We start from the raw sequence: 23,129 nt of genomic DNA on the forward strand, positions 1-23,129 counted from the left end.
TGGACTGTAGTGGGCGGGCCTCCGGGAGGGGCGGTACCCGGCTCGTCCTCAGGCCCTGAGCTGGCAGAGGAGAGCGAGCTGCAGGACAGGGAAGCTGTGTTCCTGAGTGGTGGAAAGAAGGCATTCCTGCAAGCGTGAAGACACTGCGGGTCAGGTGAGCGTCCTTTGTTGTGGGGGCCGAGTTCCCCCTCAGACACAGGGTGCCGGCTGCTCTGGGCACGCTACCTACCCTCCAGGAGTTCGCTTGCAGCAGGCATGGGCTGCTTCCCTCAGATCCTCAGCTGACTGAACAGTGTAAACCAAGGTTTAGTACTTTCTCTTCAGTAATGAGCTGGTTTGAGTTATTTTCTATGCTGCACCTCTGTATTGTATGACAAGCCAGCCAGCAGGGCTACCTGCCCTTAGTCAGTGGTTGTTACCATTTTGTGATTGGATACGTAAGGTATTGGTCTACTTGCTATCAGCCAGTGCAATCGCTGTAAACTCCAAGACAGGCATTGTAAACTGTCGCATTCAGAGCCCGTGTCTTGCTAAAGGACCAGTGCAAAGTCAAAATGCAGGGTCCTGTTCAAAACGAAAGAGACAACTAGCTGGGCACGGTGGGAAATCCCAGAACTGGAGAGTCTGAGCAAGGAGGATTGCCGGGCCAGCCTAGACTACATGGTGAGACCCTGACTCAAAAAATGTTATTCCCCTAAATAAATAAAAAATAGAATTATTAGCACAAGTTTTACCATCTTTCCTTATGTGTGTACTGCCAGTGCATAAGAACTTAATGAGCCGGGCGGTGGTGGTGCAAGCCTTTAATCCCAGCGCTTGGGAGGCAGAGGCAGGCGGATCTCTGTGAGTTCGAGGCCAGCCTGGTCTACAAGAGCTAGCTCCAGGACAGGCTCCAAAGCTACGGAGAAACCCTGTCTCGAAAAAAACAAAAAAAAAAAAAAAAGAAAGAAAGAAAGAAAAGAAAAAGAAAAAAGAATGTAATAAGCAGCTGGGTGGTAGTGGTGGAGAACGCCTTTAATCCCAGCACTCAGGAGGCAGACTCTATGAGGCCAGGCCAAGCTGGTCTACAGAGTAAGTTCCACGGTGCCAGGGCTACACAGAGAGACCCTGTCTTGAAAAACCAAAAAAGAAAAAAAAAAGAACTTAATGAGCAGAATTGTTGGGACGTTCACCAGAGAAGACTGCTCAGACATGGGTGTAAACCAATGGAAAGCCTTTATTAGCTGACTGGCAGCCACACTGGGTGTTCAGGATCCCAGTGTAAAACTGAGCCTGGGTGAGCTTTTAAACACAAAAATCATATCTTGGTTGGCATACTTAGGTAACATGAACAGTTAGCCAAGCAGAAAACTGAGCCAGAATGAGCTTTTAAGCACAAAAATTTATGTCCTGGTTGGCATACTTAGGCAACATGAACAGTTAGCCAAGTGGAACTACGGAAGCTAAAGAGCAAGGTTAGTACATTTAGAAGCTGTCCCAGAACTATGGACTTTGATCCACACTTTTGATGGATTAGGCCTTTGTTTTAGTCTTGGCAGGTGGTGCTGTCTATGTTCTGAGTTTTACAGCCTGAATGTCACTTCCTTCATGGAGTAAGTTGTGCTCAGGTCTTAGGGCCTACTGAGGTCAAGGGACCCGAGTAAAGAATCACTGCAGTTTGAGGGGTTAGAGAGATGGCTCAGAGGTTACGAACACTGGTTGCTCTTCCAGAGGACCCTGGTTCGATTCTCAGAAGCCATGTGGCAGCTCACAACCATCTGTAACTCAGTTATAGGGAATCCAATGTCCCCTTCTAGCCTCTGCAGGTACCAGGCACGTACATGGTGTGCAGGTGTACATGCAAACAAAATATCCATAGTCATAAAGGTAAAAAAAAAAGAATCACTGCAGTTTGGATTTCTGCTTCATAACTTGTACCAGTTATGAATTGTTACCGTAGCTGTGGAACGATGTACCAAACTCACTCACTTGCCTTCCTTTTACTTCCTGATCCCTACACATTTTGCCTGTAGTCTGGAATTTGTAGAATTGACTATCTGTGGACTCCCAACCACAGCAATCTACCAGGATTAAGTTCTAATGGGACATTAAAAACACCTTATTAGGCCAGGTGACGGTGGTGGTGGCACACACCTTTATTCCTAGCACTCCAGAGGCAGAGTCAGGCCAGCCTCTGAGTTCGAGGCCAGCCTGATGCACAGAACAAGTTCCAAGACAGCAAGGGTTACACAGAGAAACACTGTCTTGAAAAAAACAAAACAAAACAAATCCCCTACCTTATCCAGTGGGTGGCCAGGTGTGGCGAGCATACCTTTGCCCTGCTCATGCTTCACTAGCCTGTGAGTTTCCAAACACAGTTCAGATGTTAAGTTGTTGGCCTAGAGACAGAGCTGTTATAGGGAGCTTGCCTAGCATGCATGGTCCTGAGTTCAATCCCCGGCACCATCAAAAACAAACAAACAAAACAAAACAAAACAAAAAATCAAAACAAGACAGAAAACACAAGCCACCTGTATGTGTAGTTTTTGATATGCATAGATCTATATGAATACGGGGTTCTGTGTGACTGATTGTACAATTTGCACAGCTGTGAAGCCAGACATGTGCTTAAATCTTGCCAGTCTGGTATATCATAAATGCTTACTGGTGAACTAATAAAGCACCCATTGTGTGCAAAATACTTGGAAGAGAGAAGAAATCCAGTCTGGGAGGAAGATGAAGCTTAAGTATGACCAGTTCTAGTAGGTGCTGCAGGGTCACTCTAAACACTTACTTCCTTTTGTCAAATGAAGGGACCACTTCTTCGCTGCTAATTCAGCTTGGGATTGGAGTGCACACTGGATTCATGGGGCTGCTTTTGAGTTCACAGTCCTCTCGATGTAGCCCTGACTGTCCTTTGCATATTTATGTCTGTTTACTGTGAAGTGCTCTTGCTGTGCATTCTTGGAAATAGAAGATTATATTGGTTAGGTTATTTGTAAACTAAAGTAAAAATTTGACTTTCAGAATCTAATCATTCTATAGGTTTCCATTTCAATTGGTAACTAAAATTGTCTCTTATTAAAATGATAAAGGAATAATTCAAATGTAAAACGAAATGAAATTTGACAGCATATCCTATAACATAATTTTGTAGCTTCAAGGGAAAAAATAAACGAACTCCTGTTTGTTGATACTGAGATCGACTTTAGAATAAAATTTGTTCTCCATTTAGAAATACTAATAAGGGTAGTCAGACCAACAAGCTCCCAGATGGGTAAAGGCCATCAGGACTGACTGTCCGACTGTCCGACTTCAGTCCCCAGCATCCACGTGTTGGAGAGGGAACCAAGTCCTATAAGTTGTCCTGTGGTCTCCACAGGTGTACTGTGGTGTGCACGTACACACACACACACACACACACACACATACACAAATAAACAAGTGTAATATTAAAACATCTTAAGTCTAAGACAACTAACTTGTAGTTTAAACGTCAAATAAGAGAGTAGGAAACATGATCAATTGTGTGTTCTATACAGATATAACAGTGTAGACTCCTGTAAACGTACATATGCACATGCACACATAAAGTAAACCATTTGTTTGTAATCCTTATACATATCTTTAGTTTCAAGACCATGTTCTTAGACCCTGCATTAGAAAAGCCCAGGTTTGAGCTGAGTATAGCACTCGGGGGGAGAGCGTTTTCCTGGCATGCCTGAGGCCCTGCTTCCATCTCAGTACTGAACACAGAAATGAAAGAGAACAGATTCAAGTAGCTGAGACCCTGGGTTCTACATAAAACACCGCCAGGAAGGAAGAAGGGAGGGAAAAAATAGAAAAACTAAAAGGAAGAAGAGGGAAAGGACGGTAGAAAAGAGGTCCCCCTGCTCCTGCTCACATGGAATGGACACGACAGTGTTTGGGGCTCTGAAGGAAGCTTGGGGCACTTTGCCCTCCTTACGTAAGTGAACCTCGGTGGCCTTTGCCTTCATCTAGTAACTGAACTCTGCTACTCATTTCCAGAACCCCAGGGACTCTTCCTGCTGATGCCCTGCGCACTCTCGTGATAGTTAACAATAGCTGCTGTGTCTGAGCGACCTTGCTGAGAAGAAAGGAAATGGCTTGTACTGAGTTTTCTTTTCATGTGCCAAGTCTGGAGGAGCTTGCTGAAGGTAAAAATGATGTTAACCTTGGGATTTTAAGGACTGTTTTGGACAAAACCAAAAGATCCCTGAGATATATATGTAGCTAATTACCTATCTGTATCTTAGTAAAATGGTACTTTTGATACAGAAATTTTCATTTTAGTATCTGTTCAGTATTCATTTCTTTAAAAATTCAAAATTCTGTCTCTCAAAAAATAAAAGAAACTTTTGTAACTTTTTATGCTGTGTTATTTGTAAGCATTTATACTTTCTAGCACATCTTGATCTTAAAATAGAAGTTGTTTAATTTCAAGAGCCTCAGCAGCACAGAAAACTGCACATAGGGGCTGGAGAGATGGCTCAGAGGGTAAGAGCACTGGCTGCTCTTCCAGAGGTCCTGAGTTCAATTCCCAGCAACTACATGGTGGCTCACATCATCTGTAATGAGGCATGGTGCCTTCCATGCCAGTAGTACGTTGTATGCTTAATAAATAAATAAATCTTTTTAAAAAATGCACATAGTACCTTAAAGGCCAGTCCTCTCTGCATACTAACATGTATGCATAGAGTTTTAAATTTTTTGAAAGATAATTATACACAAATTTAAAATTCATTTTGTTCCCAACCCTAGTGCTAGTTCCTTTTCTGCTTATTCTCCTAGAAGTAATCATCATATCACATTTATAGCGATCCTGTGGCTATCTACTTTGTGCAGTGAAAATTAGCAGAGGGGCCGTGCAGTGGTGGCACACGCCTTTAATCCCAGCACCTGGGACATAGAGGCAGGCAGATCTCTGGGAGTTTGAGGCCAGCCTGGTCTACAAGAGCTAGTTCCAGGACAGGAACCAAAGCTACAGAGAAACCCTGTCTCGAAAAACAAAAAACAACAACAAAAAAGATAGCAGAGAGTGGTGCAATACTAACAATATTCTTTAAATATATCATCTGGGGCTGGAGAGATGGATCAGAGGGTAAGAGCACTGGCTGCTCTCCCAGAGGTCCTGAGTTCAATTCCCAGCAACCACATGGTGGCTCATAACCATCTGTAGTGAGATCTGGTGCCCTCTTCTGGCATGCAGGCATACACGCAGGTAGAACAGTGTATACATAATAAATAAATAAATATTTAAAAAAATAAAAAAAATAAATGTATCATTTGCTAAGGTTGAGGAGATGGGTTAGTAGTTAAGAGCACTGGCTCACTATTGTCTGTAATCGCCAGTTCTGTGGGATTCAGTGCCCTCTTCTGGCCTTCTTCAGCCGCAGACACAGAGATGGTACACATACATATACATGCAGGCAAAGCACTCCCACAGTAAAAACAAATAAATCATGAAAACAAAATATATGGTCTACTATTGAGTATTGCTCATAGTCCCAAATATACTTCGCCTGCCTCCTGATTCACAGGTTGTTAATTCACTTCCTTAAATTAGCCTATGGCTGTTTCTTATGCTTTGTTTGTCTTGTTCCAAGAAGAATTTAAGGAAGTTCCTCCAATATAAACTAGAGAAGAAAAAAGATGGATGAGTGCACAAAGTGAAGCCTCAAACCTCTGGTGTTTCAGCATCTGCCCTTTCCCTGATATGTTAGGTTCCATTCCGTGGTAGCTTCTGTCTCTGTAACCGACCCTTACTTCTCTTAGCATGCTGTCTGGTAGTTAGCATGTGTTCTTGAAGAGACTGAACCAAACATGTAACTGCTTTTTTTTATTGCTTTTTTCTTATAATATATTTTTGATCCTTAAAAATATATCGCTCATGGGATGGATGAGGTGGCTCAGTGGATAAAGGCGTTTGCAGCTCAGCGTGACAGCCTGAATTCCATCCCTGGGACCAGCTCAGTGGAAGAAGAGAACCAGCTCCCACAGGTTGTCCTCTAATCCCAAGTGCACCTCAGCACGCATGAGCGCGCTTGCTTGTGTGCATGCATGCGAGGGCACATGTCCTATAAGTAAACAAAACACATGTGTTTCTGTTAAATAGACCTGCACTGGAGCGGTCCTCCTTCCTAGCCACCGAAGAACCTGTTCTGGTCCGCAAAACTGTAGCTGTTGTTTGGTTTGGTTTGGTTTTATCCTTTCTTTCCTTCTTATTCCATGTCTGAATATGTGACTGGCCCCTTCTTTTCTTGCTCTTTCATCCCTCTCGCTCCTAGATCTTCTATTTATTCTCTCTGCCTGCCAGCCACGCCTGTCCCTTCTCCTGCCCTGCTATTGGCCGTTCAGCTCTTTATTAGACTATCAGGGGTTTTAGACAGGCAGAGTTAAACAAAACAACATAAAAGAATGTGACACATCTTTGCATCATGAAAACAAATTTTCCACAGCATAAACAAACATAACTCATCTTAAAATAATATTCCACACACAGAGCTCTCGCTCATTTAATTGGTATCAGAGTCTGACTTTCACAAGTATCATTCTTCACTGGTAAGGTGCTGTGGGATGCCAGTTATTAGACATACTTTTATAAATTATTATTAAAATATCTCTTGAGCAGAGTCAGGAAGATCTCTGAGTTTGAGGCCAGCCTGGTCTCTGTAATGAGTTCCAGGACAGCCAGGGCTATGTAGTAAGACCCCTATCTCAAAAAAACAAGTAAAATAAAATAAAGTTCTAGGAGAAAAAAAGCCCTGGAATGTTAAGACACTGTGCTTTTCTACACTGTATTATGGCATAATGCACCTACAATAAAGAATAGCGTTTGCAGAATGTGAGCACATGTTCTTAGGTATGGTGGTTTGAGTATGTATGGCCCCCATAGACTGCTGTGTTTGGATGCTTGGCACTATTAGGAGGTGTGGCCTTGCTGGAGGAAGTGTGTCACCACTGGGGCGGGCTTTGAGGTCTCAGAAGCTCAAGCCAGTTCTCTGCCTGGTGCATGGGGATTCGTACGTAGAACTCTCAGCTCCTTCTCCAGCACCCTGTCTGTCTGCATGCTGCCGTTAAATGTTTTATAAGAGTTGCTGTGGTCATGGTGTCTCTTCACAGAAACAAAACCCTAACTACATAACTGCCATTCAAGTCAAAATCTATATTTGGCACCCTAGTGGGCACCCTCACGGACCTTCCGGTCAGCCCTTCTGTCCAGAGGTGACCGTTGTTCATCACCCTCGCGCTTGTGTTTGAAACAAACTGAAGTCATGCAGTCTCTACTCTTGTCTGGCTTCTTTGGCTTGAGGTCTTGTGTGTTGTTTTTATCTGTGGCGCAGTGGCCGTACCTGATCCATTGCTGCCTCAGCTGCTGACTGTGCCTCCACAGCTGCCCATGCCTCCCTGCTGCTATCATGGCCCCGAGGCCCAAGGTGTCTCTGTCTCCCACTGCCGCCTCTCAACCATCTCCACACTGGGAGGCAAATGTAGTTTTAACTAAGTCTCTTTTTTCCCCCATAAAGACTCAGGAGCCAGATGCTGGGGTGCAAACCTGCTCACTCAGAGGGGCACAGAAATCAGCCGGCTGACCTTTCTTCTTCAGAAAGAGACTTTTCTCCTGGCCTGTCTGAAACAGAACTTCTCCAACCAGTTGTCCCTCCCTGCTACCTCCTGACTTCCTCTAATTCTCAGTGACTCCAGACATCCGGTTGCTTGCTCTGCCTCTTGACCTATGGTTAATTTTTTTAAAATAATGCCATCTTGGGGTTCACAGTGTGATAAATACCCCACAACACTTGTCTGTAACTCCACTAAATATGTCACTTGAGATTTCATTAGATTTTTTGAGATTTCCTCCTTGAGGGAAGCTAGCCCTTGCCTGGTGCAGTCTGTTTCCTTTCTGCCATCTTAGTTTCTGCTCTGTGGCTGTGAAAAGACACCATGACAAGACATGAAAACCTGTCCTTCACATTACAAAAAAGAGGGGCAGACCCACGGCTTGGTGAAGGCACCAAGGCAACTCCTACAAAGGAGAACATTTAACTGGGACTTGCTTACAGTTTTAGAGTTAGTCCATGATCTCCCTAAAGGGAAGCCAACAGGCATGGTGCTGGGGCAGTGGTGGAGAGCTTAAATCCTGATGCCCAGGCATGAGAGAGAGAGAGAGGAGAGAGAGAGAGAGAGAGAGAGAGAGAGAGAGAGAGAGAGAGAGAGAGAGAGAGACACTCTGGGCCTGATGAGGACTTTTGAAACCTCAAAGCCCACTCCCAGTGACACACCTCCTCCTGCAAGGCCACACCTTCTAATCCTTCTCAAACAGCTCCACTCCCTGGTAACTAAGCATTCAAATTTATAAGCCTCTGGGGGCTATTTTCTATAAAGCACCACAGCAAGATTAGTGAATGTGGGTATTTGTATGTCATAGAGTCCATTATATCATCTGATCATGTCAGAGTCTGATTTTCTTCTTCAGTAAGGCCATTCCTCCGCTGGGGGTACAGGTTAGCGGTAGGCCATGTAGTTTCCACTGAAGCCCTGGGTCCATCCCTCTTTTGGTTTTTGTTTGTTTTGTTTTGTTTTTGGTTATTTATGACAGGTTTCTCTGTGTAGCTCTGGCTGTCCAGAACTCACTCTGTAGACCAAGCTAACAGAGATCTGCCTGCCTCTGCCTCCCTAGTACTGGGACTAAAGATGTGTGTGACCCCTCCAGTCCATCCCTCTTTTTTATAGTGTAAGTTCGGACTGTGAGTCTAAAAGAGAAACTTTGGAGGAAGATTTAGTATACAGTGGCCAAATTTTTGCCTAACGCTAAATAACACCTTTGCGTGTCTTTTATTAGTTTTGCAGAAGGGGCTGAAGGACAACTTTGCTGATGTCCAGGTCTCCGTGGTTGACTGCCCAGATTTAACAAAGGAGCCATTTGCCTTTCCTGTAAAAGGTGCGTAGTCTTAGGAATCCGGTTTTGGTTGTTATACTCTTTTTTCAGAAGCCTATTTTCCTCTAAGCTGTTATTACAACTTTCACTCTCATTTTGGTTTAATTTCCGTGGGTCAGATTTTACTGTGTGCTCTCTTGGAGAGAGTAGGCTTCAGGTGTGTTCATTAGTTATGGAACATGCTCAGCAGGGCAAGATTTGAGAGCACAAGAATTTTGTTTTTAACTTCCCAAATGACTTACAAAAATTTCCTTTAGGGGACTAGAGAGATGGCTCAGAGGTTAAGAGCACTGGCTGCTCTTCCAGAGGTCCTGAGTTCAATTCCCAGCCACCACAGGGTCACTCACAACCATAATGAGATCTAGCGTGCAGCATACATGCAGGAAGAACACTGTATACATAATAAATAAATTCTAACAACAAAAAAAACTCCCTTTAATTTGTGGTTATTTTATTTATTCAAGCTCAGAAAATACCTGAGGCAAGAGGCCTATATTTGGGGACTGGAAAGATGGCTCAGCAGTTAAAAGTGCTTTTTTTTGTTTTGTTTTTTTGAGACAGGGTTTCCCTGTATAGCTTAAAAGCACTTTTGCTCTTTCAGAGGACTCACTTGGTTCCCAGCACCCACATCAGGTGGCTCAAGCTGCCTCTAACTCCCGCTCCAGAGGACCTCAGGCCCTCTTCTAGACTCCGAAGGGGTTTGTATTCTTGAGCCAGTACTAACTCCCGCTCCAGAGGACGTAAGGCCCTCTTCTAGACTCCGAAGGGGTTTGTATTCTTGAGCCGGTATCCCCACACAAGCACACATTATATTCATAATTTAAAATTAAATAAGCCTCTTTTTAGGGCTTATGTTTGGTTCATCATTTAAATGCCTAGACCCCTTCAAGAAGTTTGCCAGGTTTGAAGTGAGAAGACAAAGGAGAGAATATGGACTGAGTAAACCAGTCTCAGTATGACAGACTGGATAGACTATGGCAGCCAGCAACACTCCAAGGTAAGTGCCGCCTCCAGCTTATCAGTGAGGAACTGGAGAGGCTCAGGAAACTCAGAATCAATCATAATGGAGACCAAACGCAGGTGTGTTTCAAAAGTCTAACCTCCTTCATTATGCCCTCTGGTGATGAGGAAATTAAGGTTAGTGCATTTTCTATTTCTTTTATTATGTTAATTGACATACTTGGTTAAAAAGTAATCTGCTTGGAATTCTTAGATGCTGGTCCTGCCTATGAATTCTCTTTCCTGGACGTAGCCCCATAATGTACCACTGCCTTAGATACATTGAATAGGAAAGGTCAGTTTCATGTTGAGAGGAGTCTGCCGGGTTAAACAGTTTTTGATTGTGAATAGACCAGATGGCAGTCTCTCTGAGCACCTTGAAACCGTTAGATACCATCTTTAAAACATGTATGTGTGTTAGCACTGTGTCTGCAGATATGAGTGTGCACCTCATGCATACCTGGTGCCTATGGAGGCCAGAATAGGACACTGGATCCTCTGAGACTGGACTTCCAGACTGGAGATGGTTGTGAGTGCTGGGCACCAAGCCCAGGTCTTCTGGAAGAGTATCCGTGCTCTTGACTGCTGAGCCATCCCTCCAGCCCCAGTGAAGTCTTGTGAACAAACAAGCTAAAATCACCTCTCTTCCTCGCCCATGCAATCGCCCGCAGTTTCTGATTTTCCTTTTCAATAGGGTAGTTGTTTCTGCAGCTACCCTTCTCTGTCTAGCCATCTCTTCACGATGCTTTTTCCAGGATCTTCTCCCAGCCTTCACCTATTTTGTATACTTTTTCTGAGTTTTTCATCTAATCTTTTCATTTTAACCAGGATCTAGCATCTTTGAAATCTGTCTCAACTAGCTCTCTAGGACTTTTCAGTTGTGTGTGGTGCATCCCTGCCGCAGTCCTGCAGCCGTCACCGTCTCTCTCACTCAGTGCACAGTCAATGGGTAATGTCTGCTCTCCACAGACACAGACTTTCTGCATCTCATATACGAGTATTACATGTACTTCAATTAACGATAGCCTTGCTATCTCTCCTCCATGTAGCAGGCGATTACATGGACTTCAATGAACAATACCCTTGCAAGACTTCTCAAGTAAAAGATAATTTCTAATCTGCTTTGAAAAAGTGCCTTCTCCAAAATTGTGTCTCATTTCACTCTTATAACAGTTACTAAAAATGTTGGTCGAGGGGCTGGCAAGATGGTTCAACACTAAAGGCTCTTGCTGTCAACCCTGTTGAACCGAGTCCAGTCCCCAGAATCCACATGGTGGAAGGGGAAGACTCCCACAGTTGTGCTCTGACCTCCACCACCACACACATGCAAAATAAATTAATAAAGAAAAAAATGGAAGTGGAGGGACTGGAGAGATGGCTCAGTGGGTAACAGCTCTTGCTGCTTAAGCATGAAAACCCAAGTTCAGATCCCAGCACCCACATAAAAACCTGAAGTAGCCATGTGTACCTATGACCCTAGCACTCTGGAGCAGACCCAGAAGCTTGCTGGGACTTCCTCCAGGTTCAGTGAAAGACTCTCAAGGAATAACGTAGAGGGAGATAGAGCAGGTCGCCAGCATCCTTCTCTGGTTTCTACTTGTGGCATACATGTGCAGTGTATGCACATAAACATTTGCATATACCATAGACACATACATCACATGGTATATACACATACAATCAATCAATAAGTAGATAAAATGTAAGTAGAGAACCCAGGGAGGGGCAGTTTAGTGGCAGGGTATGATTTTAGCCCTGGGTTTAAACAACAAAATACACAACTACAGACATACACACTAGAAACTCCTAGCATCCAAAGGTTGTCTATCATACCTGTTATTTGTAAAAACAACTTACAGAAAGATTTCTCAGCATGGATCTAAAAAAATTCTACCAGAGAAAAATGTTTTAAAAATTTAAAAATATGGGGCTGGAAAGATGGCTCAGAGGTTAAGAGTACTGATTGCTCTTCCAGAGGTCCTGAGTTCAATTCCTAGCAACCACATGGTGGCTCACAACCATCTGTGATAAGGTCTGGCGCCCTCTTCTGGCCTGCAGACATACACACAAGTAGAATATTGGTGGTAGATTTTTAAGGGGTTAGTCAAATGAATTCTAGAAACTGCCCACAAGCTGGCCCCTGCCCTCTCAATAACCAATTGTCGATGTGCCACCAGCTGCCCAGCCATGCTCAATGCTGCTGTCAGTGGCATTTGAATCAGGTCCGAGCAGGGGCCACATGCATCTTCTCATGCCGGTTAGTTCCAGCACCGAGATTCTCTTACATCTGTTCCTTAGCGTCTTCTGGAATCTTCTGCTTGAATGATATGCTTTCCTGCTTTTAAGATGGCTTGTGTTTTCTAGGCATCTGTGGGCAAACTAGAATTGCAGAAGTAGGAGGTGTGCCTTACTTAATGCCTCTTGTCAACAAGGAAAAAGTAAGTATGCGTTGATCCTCTGTATTCACAGACTGCAGAAACTGGGTTGGCTCCTGTTTGTTACTAAGGCCACTGGCGAGTGTGACAGGCAGGCGAGGAAGCAGTGGATTATTATAAAACATAAATCAGGAGAACGTTATAGTACAACTTCAATAACTTTTTCCTTTTTATAGGTTTATGACCTAAATGAGATTGCAAAAGAAATAAAGCTGCCTGGGGCTTTTATCCTTGGAGCAGGGGCAGGCCCATTTCAGACGCTGGGGTTCAATTCTGAGGTCAGTATGTGAATAGCATTGTTAGTTTGTTCATCGGACATTTGAGTTATTCAGTGGGCTGTCAAAAGCTACTTTTAGCTGGGAGTGCTGGCTCCTATCTGTAGTTCTAGCACTTGCAGGAGGACTGTGGAAGTTCAAGGTTGTCATAGGCTACATAGTGGATTCCAAGCCAGTCTGGGTTACAGTGGAAGAATCTGTCTCAAAGGAAAAACAAAACAAAACCGTTCACCCTCTTTTTGAGTGAGTTGTAAGTGGTTGATGACTCTCCAGGTTTGGGCCAGGTGGACACTCCAGTTGATCCGGTGCCAATGAAGCACCTATCTTTACTTCCGATTTTTTTTAGAGAACAGGTTAACCCCCAAAGAGGGGTGTGTGTGTGTGTGTGTGTGTGTGTCTATTTATTTATTTATTTGGCCGAATCAGGCTATGGAGTCCAAACTGGCCTCAAACTCACAGGCCTCATTCACCTGTGCAGTTCTGGGACTGCCATGTCCACTGCACACCTAGTGATTTTTATTCTTCCATATATTAGGATCCTCACTTCTTTGTCCAGTTCTGGGACTGCCATGTCCACTGAACACCTAGTGATTTTTATTCTTCCATATATTAGGATACTCACTTTTTTTTTTTTTGGTTTTTCGAGACAGGGTTTCTCTGTGGTTTTGGAGCCTGTCCTGGAACTAGCTCTTGTAGACGAGGCTGGTTTCGAACTCACAGAGATCCACCTGCCTCTGCCTCCCAAGTGCTGGGATTAAAGGCGTGCGCCACCACCGCCCGGCCGTGCTCCACCACCGCCCGGCAGATACTCACTTCTTTGTCCAGTTCTGGGACTGCCGTGTGCACTGCACACCTAGTGATTTTATTCTTCCATGTATTAGGATCCTCACTTCTCTGCAAATCCTTGTTGTCATATAAAAGCAGCTCTGGATTCAAAGAGAAATAATGGGGGATAGCTCCATGTTAAAAATCAAATACTAGGAAACTATCAGAATGAACAAAGACTATTTAGAAAAGCTAGTGGCTAGTACTGGTGGTATGACACTAGTGTGTGCCATGCATACTACATATGGTGTATCATAACATGCTTTGCGCCATTTGTACTAAACTCAGTACTGCTACATATGCCTTATGATAGCAAGCTACCACTGTTTGTTTACATCTCATGATGATGAGACCAGACTGCCATTCCCTTTGAACCTCATCACATAGAGTGATTGTTCTAAATCACAGAACCTCTCGTGCAGAAGCAGTGATATAATTTTCCCCAGTGTTCAAGATAGAAAAAAAAAGAAGTTAAAGCCTATAATTAGACATCTTGAACCATGCTTCATGGCTCAAACCTGTAATCCTAATATTTGAGAGGCTGAGCAAGATTACTACAAATTTGAGATCAACCTGATCTGCATAGCCAGCCAGGGCCATAAAACATGGCCCTATCTCAAAATATAAATATTTAATAAATAAAAAGGCATTTTCCCAGATGTTATGCCAGACACAGTAATATTAGAATTGAGGCCCGAGGATTGTTCCTAAGTTCTGCCTTCCATGCCAGCTTAGCCTTTATAGCGAGTTACTGGGTACGTAGCAAGAGTTGTCTCCCAAAAAGAAATCTGGTAAACATTTTATAAAACTGGGCATGGAGAAGTGGCTCGGAAGTTAGAGGGCCCAAGTTCAGTTCCAAGCTCCCACATGGCAGCTCACAACCATCTGTAAGTCCAGTTCCAGGGGTCCAGTGCTGCCTTCTGACCTCTGTGAGCACCAGATATGACACACATATGTGCAGCCAAAACATTTATACACATAAAATAAAAGAAAATTCAAGCTGGGCTGTGGTGATGCACGCTTTAATCCCAGCACTTGGGAGGCAGAGGCAGGAGGATCTCTGTGAGTTCAAGGCCAGCCTGGTCTACAAAGCGAGTTCCAGGACAGGATCTAAGGCTACAGAGAAACCCTGTTTCAAAAAACCAAAGTAAATAAATAAATAAATAATTTAAAAAACAAAAACAAAGTGAGTTATGGGACAGCCAGGACTGTTACACAGAGAAATCTTGTCTCAGGAAAAAAAAAATTAAAAAAAAAACAAAACATTTTATAAGATGTTTGTGTTAGATTTCCACAGCCGTGACAAAATAAGGATCACTAAAAGGAAACACTTGTTTGGGTTCATGGTTTCAGAAGTTTCCATCTGTGGCTGATTTTCCCAACTGCTCTGACCCTTTTGGGAGCTAGAGTAGCATAGGGAGGAAGACATAGTGAAACAAACTACTCTCTGTATTGCCGCTGGACAGCAGAGTGGGGGAGGGGCAAAGCTTCCCCAACCATGAATCCCACAGAGGGATTAGTCTGTTCCTGTGGTACAAGGGAATGATTGTGCTGTTGTATGATTATAATTTGAAATGAGGGCAGGGAATATAGGCCAGTGGTAGAGCCCTGTTCTAGCACAAAGCCTGGCTTCAATCTCCAGCACCTCAAAAATATGTGAATATGTTGAGAAAGAGACCTGGAATAGAATTTGTTAGAATCTGAAAGAAAACATTTCATTCGTTAATACAGTAAAATTGACTTTTTTTCCCCCCAGTTCATGCCAGTAGTTCACACAGCAAGTGAACAGAACCACCCTGTGAACGGAAGTTACTTTGCCCGCGTTAACCCTGCAGACGGAAAGTGCCTGCTGGAGAAGTACAGCCAAAAACATCACGATTTTGGATGTGCACTTCTGGCTAATCTTTTTGCCAGTGAGGGCAAACCTGGCAAGGTGATTGTGCCCATCATAACACTATTCTTTGTCTTGTCAGCTAAAAATTTGAGTTTTTATTGCCCCCAGTATAATTCTCCCCAGAAAATCAGATTTGCCAATGCCAAAACTTTTATACAGCTTAATTAATTAAATAAAAATTTCAGGACAGTACAGGGAAAGACAAAATCTTTTTTAAAACCAAAGTTCAGAATATTACTTAGTGACGAGCATGCTTTTCTGAGTAGTAGAATAAGATACTAACCCAGTGCGTTGCACCCGTGTGAAACATTGAGTGCACACCTACGTAAGGTACAAATAGGCATTTGTTTCAGAAGAGCCCACATTGTACTCGAAGTGGTGGGAACAAAACAAGAAAAGGATGGGAATGAATGCCTGCTTGATCTCAGTATTAACCTCTGTGAGGACTTAGATCTTGAAAGAGGAGCCACGTCAGCTACTTGAGAAATGAAATAGAATCTAAAAGGATATGGAAAAACCTCCTCCAGAATCTTACAGGAAGTGAGGCCTTGTAAACATGTCTACCTGTCTTCAGCCCCCATTACCAGAGATGAATCCGGGTAAGCCCAGTAATCTTCCCCAGGTAAAGTTCCCCAGTAAACTTTCCCCAGGTCTCCAGAGTTCAGCACAGGACTCATGAGTAAGATTATCACACATAGTCACACATGGCTGGGTGTGATTTAATTAAGACTCACAGCACTGAGACACCTCGCTCTAATCTGTGCTGGGCAGACAGGAATACTGACCTGGCGGCAGTGGGTGTCATAGTGGTACAGTGAGGTAGTTATCTACAAAGAATTTTAGTTTGTGCAGTGATGTGCACTATTTCACCCTCTGCAGGTCATCAAGGTGCAAGCCAAGAGAAGAACAGGAGAGCTTAACTTTGTGACTTGCATGAGGCAGACTCTGGAGAGCCACTACGGAAACAAGCCCGTGGGGATGGGAGGCACCTTCATCGTGCAGAAGGGGAAAGTCAAGGCCCACATCATGGTGAGGACTCTGCGCCAGCCTGCCTAGACACACAGCTTCTCACGGTTTCAGGGGAGGGGAGAGTATCACTGTATAATTCAGGCTAGTCTCAAACTTACTAAATAGATTATATAGGCTTTGCCTCAGCCTCCAGAGTGTGAGGATTACAGATAGATGCCACCATTCATGGTAAAGTTTTTAATTTTCTTTTTCTTTCTTTTTTTTTCTTTTTGGTTTTTTGAGACAGGGTTTCTCTGTAGCTTTGGAGCCTATTCTGGAACTAGCTCTTGTAGCCCAGGCTGGCCTCAAACTCATAGAGATCTTCCTGCCTCTGCCTCCCAAGTGCTGGGATTAAAGTCGTGCGCCACCACCACCTGGCAAAATTTTTGATTTTCACATGGCCCAATAAACCATGATCAACCCCAATCATAGGAATTTTCCTCTGTGGTCTTTGCTCCATCGAAGGTAATTTACATATGGTGCAGAGATCACCTTCATCCTTTTGCGTGTGTGTCCAGTTTTCCCATTGTCTGACGCTTGTCACTCTTGTTCAAAAATCTTTCACCCAGGACGGGAAATGAGTTGGTAGTTAAGAGCACTTGCTGCTCTTCAAGAGGACCTGGGTTCAGTTCCCATCCCCCACATAGTGGCTCACAACCTTTATTAACCCTAGTTCCAGGGGATCTTATGCCATCTTTGGGATCCTTGGGCAGCAGGCATGCGCATGACGCACGCACATCATGCAGGCAGAACATGAAAACACATAAAAAGAAAAATAAATACCTTTTTAAAATGAAAAAATCATTTGCCCCCACTCTACCCCACCCCATGCAAGACTTTGTTTCTGGCTTCTCTATCCTGCTACATTGGTCTCCATGTGTTCTGGTTGGTTTGTCAGTTTGACATAGGTTAGTTACCCGGGAAGAGAGAACCTCAACTGAGGAACTGCTTCCATTAGACTGGCCTGTGAGCAGCTCTGTGGGGTATTTTCTCAAGTAATGCTTGATATGGGAGGGTCCGGCTCACTATGGGCAGGGTGGTATAAAAGAGTAGGCCTTAGCCAAGCGGTGGGGGCGCACGCCTTTAATCCAGCACTCAGGAGGCAGAGGCAGGAGGATCTCTGTGAGTTTGAGGCCAGCCTGGTCTACAGAGCGAATTCCAGGACAGACTCCAAAGCTACACAGAAAAACCCTGTCTCGAACTCCCCCACCCTACCCCCGAAAACAAACAATATAAAAACCAAGCCTAGCAGGTCCTGGAGGGCAAGCCAGTAAGCAGCATTCCTCCATGGTCTCTGCTTCAGTTCCTGCTCCCAGGTTCCTGCCTGGAATTCTGCCCTGACTTGCCTTCATGACGAACTTTAACCTGTAAGATAAAATAATCCTTTCTTGTCAAGGTCTTTAGTTGTGGGTTTTTTTTTTCACAGCATTGGAAAGTAACAGGTAGAACATGCCTATCTGTGCACCTGGCACCCTGTTAACTGCAGTAGCCTTGAACATTTAAAAGCTAAGAAGTGAAAACTTCTCACTTCTTTATAGAATTATTTTTAAAATTTCACTGATATTGAAAATTTAGGTGGATTTTTCCACTTAAAAAGAAATAAATCATTTAAGTAGCACTTGTTTGGTGGTACACATTTTTTTAAAAATATTTATTTATTATGTCTGTGTGTATCTCTGCAGGCCAGAAGAGGGCACCAGACCTCATTACAGATGGTTATGAGCCACCATGTGGTTGCTGGGAATTGAACTCAGGACCTTTGGAAGGGCAGGCAATGCTCTTAACCAGTGAGCCATCTCTCCAGCCCTGGTGGTACACATTTTTAATCCCAAGACTTGGGCAGGTGGACCTTTGTGAGTTCCAGGTCAGCCAGAGATACATTGTGAGACCAGCATTTTTTTAAAAGATGTATTTATTTATTATGTACACCTTCATGTATACCTGCAGGCCAGAAGAGGGCATCAGATCTCATTACAGATGGCTGTGAGTCACCATGCGGTTGCTGGGAATTGAACTCAGGACCTCTGGAAGAGCAGTCAGTGCTCTTAACCTCTGAGCCATCTCTCTAGCCCAAGAGACCAAAATTTAAATAGCAATTACATTGGTTTTTCTCTGCTTTGTTTTTTGCCTCACAGTCATCCCTAGCAATGATGAGTTTTGTTCCTGGGTTTTGCTTTTATAGGTTGGGGTGGAGTTCTAGGGATAAAGCCAAGGCCTTACACCCATGAGGCAAGGACTGTAGTGCTAAGGCACTCTCAACCCTGGACCAAGTTCTTAGTCTTCGTGAGTACTGACAGCTCTGTCTTCAGTCATCTCTACCTTCCCTAAACACAGTGCATTCTTCCATTCCCAGGTCTCTGTGTTTATTACTGTGTGTGATGTATGTGTGAATGCAGGGGCCCACGTGTGGAGATCAGAGGACAGCTTACAGAGGCTTGTTCTTAGGGTGAGCCACCTGCTCTGGAGGCCTGGTGACAGAAGGAGAAACAAGCTCTGTGCAGCTGTCATCGACCTCCACGCTGACTCTGTGACACACCCCCATCATGTGCACATACATTAACTGTTATGGGTTTTGTCTCTTTAAGAGGCAAGCCACGCCCACTCCCAGCTACCCCTGCTCCCCTCTCCCCACCATCTTGGATCTCTTACTGTCCCTTCCTGGGGTGCGCTCACTTCCCTCTCTCTGCTTCCCCTCTTCTTTGTCTCTTTCTCCTCTTCTTTTCTTTCTCACTCCTCTAAGTAATAAATATCCAATTCTATTCTGTATGATGTGTCTATGTGCCTTCTACCCGCCGCCTGCTTGCACCCACCAGCCCGCTGGGGACTGGCTGCTCTGTGGGCCTGCCTACTGCCGCCAGGGACCCGCCACCATTTCCCACTGCCAGCTGCTCAGGACTCGCCAGCATTTTTAAAATTAACAATCTCTTCTTAAATAGAAAATGTTTTTTTTCTTCCATTGTAAGTTTCAGGGATCATGTTCAGGTCACCATGCTTCCATGGCAAGGACTTTACCCGCTGAAGCAAACTGCTGGCCTCACTAACTTCTTTCAGCGGTTTGGATAGTTTCCTCTGTGGTCTCTCACCTTGTTTAAGCATATTATGAGGTATTTATTCTCTTTAAGGCCTCTGCCGACTTGTAGCGCCTGTTTCTCCATCCACCCACTTGCTGTTCCTGGCAGCAGTTATGAGGCTGTAGCTCAGTGGAGAGGCCTTGACTAGTATGTGCAAGGCTCTAGGTTTGATCCCTACCACTGGAAAAACAAAACAAAAACAAAAACCCAAGACTAGGGTGGAAGGATTGGAAAGGGAGAGCCAAATAGCTCTGTGATAGAATGCTTGCCTACAAGGCAGGAGGTCCTGGTTTCAACCCCAGAACTGTAGAAGAAAAATATTAGAATGGAGAGGCTGGGGCCATGGCCCAGCAGTACAGTACTTGCATAAAGTATCAACAAGTCTCCAGGTTCAATTCCCAGTATCACAAAAAAAAATGAAATTAAAATTGAAAACATATACAACTGAAGAAAAGTAAAAGGAGATAGTAATTGCCTCATTCCTTCATTAACTTAGGAATAAGTTTTAGCTTGAACAAATTGGTTGGCTATCCATAAAACTGGGGTATATAATTAATGCCAAAACCAGTCAGTGAAATGTATAAAATTTACAATGAGATCATACTTTAAACATTTTTAATTCTCATTGAATATTCAGTGTGTTTTCCTGTTTAACCATTTTTTGTTTTGCAGCCAGCAGAGTTTTCTTCCTGCCCACTGAACTCCGATGAAGCAGTCAATAAATGGCTACATTTTTTTGAGATGACAGCCCCATTGGTTTGCCTGCCAGTTTTTGTCTCCAAAGATCCGGTGAGCTTCACCTGCCATTTATTGCTTTGTTTGCTTGTTTTGTTATTGTTTTACCTGCCATTTGTTTGTTGTGTGTGTGAACAGGCATTTTAAATTACACAGAAATTGTTCTATGAAATAATAAAAGATCTGGGTGTGGCGGAACATGGCTTTAATCCCAGTACTTCCTAGGCTCTCTGTGAGATCCAGGCCATCCCAGGCTATAAACTGAGACCCTGTCTCAAAAGCAAATAAATAATAATAATAAAAGCACAAGATTTGGGTCTCTTACCATTGTGTTTGGTGCTCATCATATGCTAATGCTACAGGCTGGAAAGAAGTGCTATCAGCTAATTCAAAGAAAGTGTCTGCCAAAGTGGTGATGGGTAGTCCTTTGGAGCCAGTGACTTTAGTTAAGATTTTATCTATACAATACTGTAAAATGATCAGTTAAAAGATGACCAATGACAACATTTTGTAGTAGCAGAAACATCGTTACTGTGTCGGTTGACACATTGAGTCCCTGAGCAGAATGCCACATAGGTATGAATGAAAGCCAGAGCATTTAAGCTCTCAGAGGCAGCAATCTTAAGCTATATTGTAATTTTGTAAAGAAAAAAAAACTAAGCCGGGCAGTGGTTGCGCACACCTTTAATCCCAGCACTCAGGAGGCAGAGGCAGGCGGATCTCTGTGAGTTCGAGGCCAGCCTGGTCTACAAGAGCTAGTTCCAGGACAGGCTCCAAAAGCTACGGAGAAACCATGACTCGAAAAAAAAAAGAAAAAAACTAAACTTTATTACTTTTATGTGTATGGATGTTTTGCCTACAAGTATGTCTGTGTATTACATGTGTGCTTGATGTCCCTGGAAGCCATAAGAGATTTAGATTCCCTGGAACTGGAGTTCCAGGTGGTTCCAGTTGCCGTGTGTGCTGAGAATTGCACCTGGTCCTCTGGAAGAGCAGCCAGTGCTCTTACTGTTGAGTCATCTTCCCAGTCCCCTGATTGTTAATTTTTAAATAAGCATTTTGCAGAACAGTGTAGAAAGCTACAGTCTGAATAAAAACATTAAAGTCTTCCCAGAACATACAGGAAGTTGCTTATATCTGCTGCCTTGAGGAAAGGAAAGGCAGAAAAAGAGAGAAGTTACATTTCAGTGACGGTTACTGGCTGTACCCTCTTGCATCCTTGCCTCCTTGGGTTTTCTTATCATGCGATTCCATTGCTTACTTAAACACTAGTCAGCTGGAGATGTAGCTCAGTGATAGAGTCCTCACCTGGCACACATGAGGCTCTGGATTCAAGCACCAGCACTACAAAAAATTTAATTGCAGGCTTAGTGATAGATCCTATGATCTGTCCTTCAGGAGACAGCAGGTAGGAAGATTGGGAGTTCAAAGCTAGTCTCAGCTGTGTAGTAAGATCGTGACTCAAGGAAACAAAAATAATTTTAAGAAACTTGTAAAAAGTAACAAAAGGCTTCTCTTCCTTAAAGACATTGTAATCAAAATAACTTGACTCCATACTAACAGACTGTCTGTTGTCCTAGGGGCTTGATTTGCGACTGGAGCACACCCACTTCTTCAGCCATCACGGAGAAGGCGGACATTACCACTATGACACTACCCCGGACATGGTGGAGTATCTTGGCTACTTCTCACCTGCCCAGCTCCTCTACCGCATTGACCAGCCCAAAGAGACCCACACGTTTGGGAGAGACTAAAGCAACTGATGCTTATTTAGATGGAGAAATGATTATCTAAATTTAAATCACTAACTCCTAACTCAGGAACTGATACTAATTCAATAAATCCAGTAGAGGGCCTGGAGGAGAGTTTTTCCCTAGCAAGCAAAGCTCCAGCTTAATCCCTAGCACAGAAGAAAAACCATAAGTGATTTCACTATGTCAACACTATTTCTATGGCATCTGAACTGCAAGGATATGGATACATGATACTTATGCTGCTTTGCATCTCCATGTGAAGGAGATTATTGGGAACAAAGGTACCAATTAGGCATACCTCTTGCCTTTTCCTTAAACTGGAACCTTATGCCAGGCCCCCAACATGGACTTAACAGGATGGTTTGGGGGGATATAGGAATCCAGAGATCTGTTTGTTCCTCTTCCCAGTGTGATTACATTCAAGAAATCTTTTTATGCTTTTCAAAACAATGACACTATTATTTTGTGATAGTCGTTAATGTGTGCTGATGGAGCCTAGAAAGCTCCTTGTTGTTCTGTATTATAGAACCTGTCATCATTAGCCAGAAATCCACTCTCCAGCCTTGAAAATTTCGACACCCAGTGTGGGTGGAGAAACTCTTTAGAATCAAGCCATAAATGTTCTGATTGTTTACTTTGTAATGCACACGCCTTGTGAGTATAAATCTCCAAATTATTTAATAGACATGATTTTGAGGCAAAACTAAATAAAATCATTTAGTATATTGTTTCTTCCTACTATCTTACCTCTACAAAAACAATACTACAGTTCTTTTTAAAATGTGTATGTGTATGCTACATGTGTGCATGTCCTTGTGTATAGGTGCATGTGAATGCATGTGCATGTAGAGGTCAGAGGTTATGCCCAGTATCTTTGATTTCTCTCTGCCTTAATTATTGAGGCTGGCTAAACCCAAAGGTTGCTTACTGAGCTAGACGAATTAGTCAGAGCAATCCTGTCTTCCTCCAGAGCACCGGGATTACAATGAGCTGCCACATCCACCTGGCTTTTTAGTGTGGGTTCTGGGGATCCAAAGTCCAGTCTTCACAATCATGCAGCAAGGGCTTTGTCCACTTTATCTCCACAGCCCAGCGTTAGTTTTCTTTCATTACGCTTCCCCTGCCCTCTGGAGCTGAGTGGGGTGTTAATTCACCATTGTAGCACAGGGCCAAAGTGAACATACAGTAAATATTT

General features: G+C 43.6%; 1 protein-coding gene across 2 annotated transcripts; it reads left to right on the forward strand.

The window, feature by feature from the left end:
- The first annotated feature begins 6 nt into the window (after nt 1-6).
- Nucleotides 7-22,660, forward strand: C3H11orf54 (chromosome 3 C11orf54 homolog). Of its 2 annotated transcripts, XM_075966782.1 has the most exons (9): nt 7-154; nt 4,009-4,157; nt 8,843-8,941; nt 12,302-12,375; nt 12,549-12,650; nt 15,229-15,405; nt 16,246-16,395; nt 20,118-20,234; nt 21,761-22,660. In XM_075966782.1, the coding sequence occupies exons 2-9, from the start codon at nt 4,103-4,105 to the stop codon at nt 21,932-21,934; spliced, it is 948 nt and encodes a 315-aa protein (XP_075822897.1). In that variant the 5' UTR covers nt 7-154; nt 4,009-4,102; the 3' UTR covers nt 21,935-22,660. The 2 variants fall into 2 exon arrangements, with proteins under 2 accessions (XP_075822897.1, XP_075822898.1); XM_075966783.1 differs by lacking the exons at nt 7-154; nt 4,009-4,157 and adding an exon at nt 5,905-6,000.
- Nucleotides 22,661-23,129: the final 469 nt, after the last annotated feature.

Source organism: Microtus pennsylvanicus, chromosome 3 (genome assembly GCF_037038515.1).
Source record: "Microtus pennsylvanicus isolate mMicPen1 chromosome 3, mMicPen1.hap1, whole genome shotgun sequence".
In the NCBI taxonomy this organism is placed as follows: domain Eukaryota; kingdom Metazoa; phylum Chordata; class Mammalia; order Rodentia; family Cricetidae; genus Microtus; species Microtus pennsylvanicus.

Coding starts and splice junctions, on each gene's coding strand:
- C3H11orf54 (XM_075966782.1), top strand. CDS start 4,103: ATGGCTTGTACTGAGTTTTCTTTTCATGTGCCAAGTCTGGAGGAGCTT. Junction 4,158..8,842: donor TCTGGAGGAGCTTGCTGAAG/GTAAAAATGATG, acceptor GTCTTTTATTAG/TTTTGCAGAAGGGGCTGAAG. Junction 12,376..12,548: donor CTCTTGTCAACAAGGAAAAA/GTAAGTATGCGT, acceptor TCCTTTTTATAG/GTTTATGACCTAAATGAGAT.